This window comes from Tenrec ecaudatus, chromosome 4 (genome assembly GCF_050624435.1).
Source record: "Tenrec ecaudatus isolate mTenEca1 chromosome 4, mTenEca1.hap1, whole genome shotgun sequence".
In the NCBI taxonomy this organism is placed as follows: Eukaryota; Metazoa; Chordata; class Mammalia; order Afrosoricida; family Tenrecidae; genus Tenrec; species Tenrec ecaudatus.
This window is the reverse complement of record NC_134533.1, coordinates 16280029-16281616: the sequence shown is the minus strand read 5'-3', so window position 1 is coordinate 16281616 and position 1588 is coordinate 16280029. Positions and strand designations below refer to the sequence as shown.

Sequence of the window (1588 nt, the reverse complement as noted above, 5' to 3'; positions counted from 1 at the left end):
CAAGATTAGGCATGTGTTTGAATTCTGTTGCATCTCTTGGTTATTTAAACTTGTTAATAAAAAACTAGACACATTATACTTACCTCACTTAATAAATTCGCATAAGATTCTTGCATGTGCGTCTATTCAAAGCCTCTGTGTCTATGGACATATATCTAACACTGGCATATTAAAGTGAGCATGTGTAGAAAATATGTGAATATGTAAATGTAATTGGCTAATATGTGAAAGCAAAATACTAAAATTCTTATGATAGCTCCATACTCATTCAGGTATTATATTTCTTGAAAAAATATTAGTGTTTCACTCTAGACAGCAGAGTTTGTTTAGTTCCATGGTGGGCTTTTTGACAGAGAAAAGCTGAGATAAATGAAACTATGTTGTTTGCATCCTACAGTGCTACAAAGGTAAGCCTAAAGACAATGTTGTTTTTTCAACCACCTTCTTGAATGCACTCTTGACCTCCTTGTTTCTCAGGCTGTAGACCAGAGGGTTGAGCATGGGGATGACCATAGCATAGAATACCGACGCCATTTTGTCTGTGTCCATGGAGTGACTGGAGCTGGGTTGTAGGTACATGAAAATAACTGTCCCATAGAAGATGAAGACAGCAGTGAGATGCGAGGCACAAGTGGATAAAGCTTTCCAGTATCCCTCAGCTGATTGCATCTTGAGAATGGTGAAAAATATGAACGCGTAGGAAATAAAGATAACTAGAAGAGCAAAAGATATATTGAAGCCAACCACAAACACAAGAACCATCTCACTAACACGTCTATCAGAGCAAGAAAGAACCATGACTGCTGGAATATCACAGAAAAAGTGATGGACCACATTTGACTCACAGAAAGAGAGACTAAATGTGTCTCCAGTGTGTATAGAGGCATTTAGGAAACCACAGAGATGGGAGCCTATGGCCAGACAAACACACACACTCGTTGTCATGGTGGTGGTATAATGTAGGGGTTTACACACTGCTGCATAGCGGTCATACGCCATGGAAGCCAAGAGGTAACTTTCTGTAGTGGCAAAGGCTACAAAGAAGAACATTTGAGCTGCACAGGGATTGTAGGAGATGATCTTGTCTCCCATGAGAAGCCCAGCCATGACCTTAGGAGTGACAGCTGAGGAGTAGCCAAAGTCCACCAGAGAGAGATTGCAGAGAAAAAAGTACATGGGTGTATGGAGACGAGAGTCCAGCAGGATCAGCAGGATCATCCCCAGGTTCCCAAGCAAACTGACAAGATAAATGAGAGTGAGTAAGGTAAAGAGAGGGATTTGCAGTTCAGGGTCATCTGTCAGTCCTAGCAGGATGAACTGAGTCACTTCTGTCCTGTTCTTCATTGATTGTATCTGGGAACCAGGAGATGCTCTATAGCAATGAGGAATGAAAGCAGAGTGTGAATCAGAAAAGAGAATGTAGGGAAATAGAAATACTTAAATATTAAGGACTTTTCTTTCATTATAACATACATTTATATTTCAAGATTCTCCAAACAAAACATGGGTTCATTTAGTGCATTAAATGTCTATGCAATTACAAACTATTGAAGCTGAAAGATCTCATGGTTCATTTGCTTGACTTTTA

The 1588-nt window shown here is 39.7% G+C and overlaps 1 protein-coding gene across 1 annotated transcript; it reads right to left on the bottom strand.

Annotated features, from left to right (window-relative positions):
• Positions 1-399: 399 nt before the first annotated feature.
• On the bottom strand, positions 400-1347 carry LOC142446336 (olfactory receptor 5B3-like). The gene has a single exon (XM_075548097.1). It carries the CDS (start codon positions 1342-1344, stop codon positions 400-402), a length of 945 nt encoding a protein of 314 aa, XP_075404212.1. The 5' UTR covers positions 1345-1347.
• Positions 1348-1588: the final 241 nt, after the last annotated feature.

Excerpts from the sequence above, each read along its gene's own strand:
- LOC142446336 (XM_075548097.1), bottom strand. The coding sequence starts at position 1,344 with ATGAAGAACAGGACAGAAGTGACTCAGTTCATCCTGCTAGGACTGACA.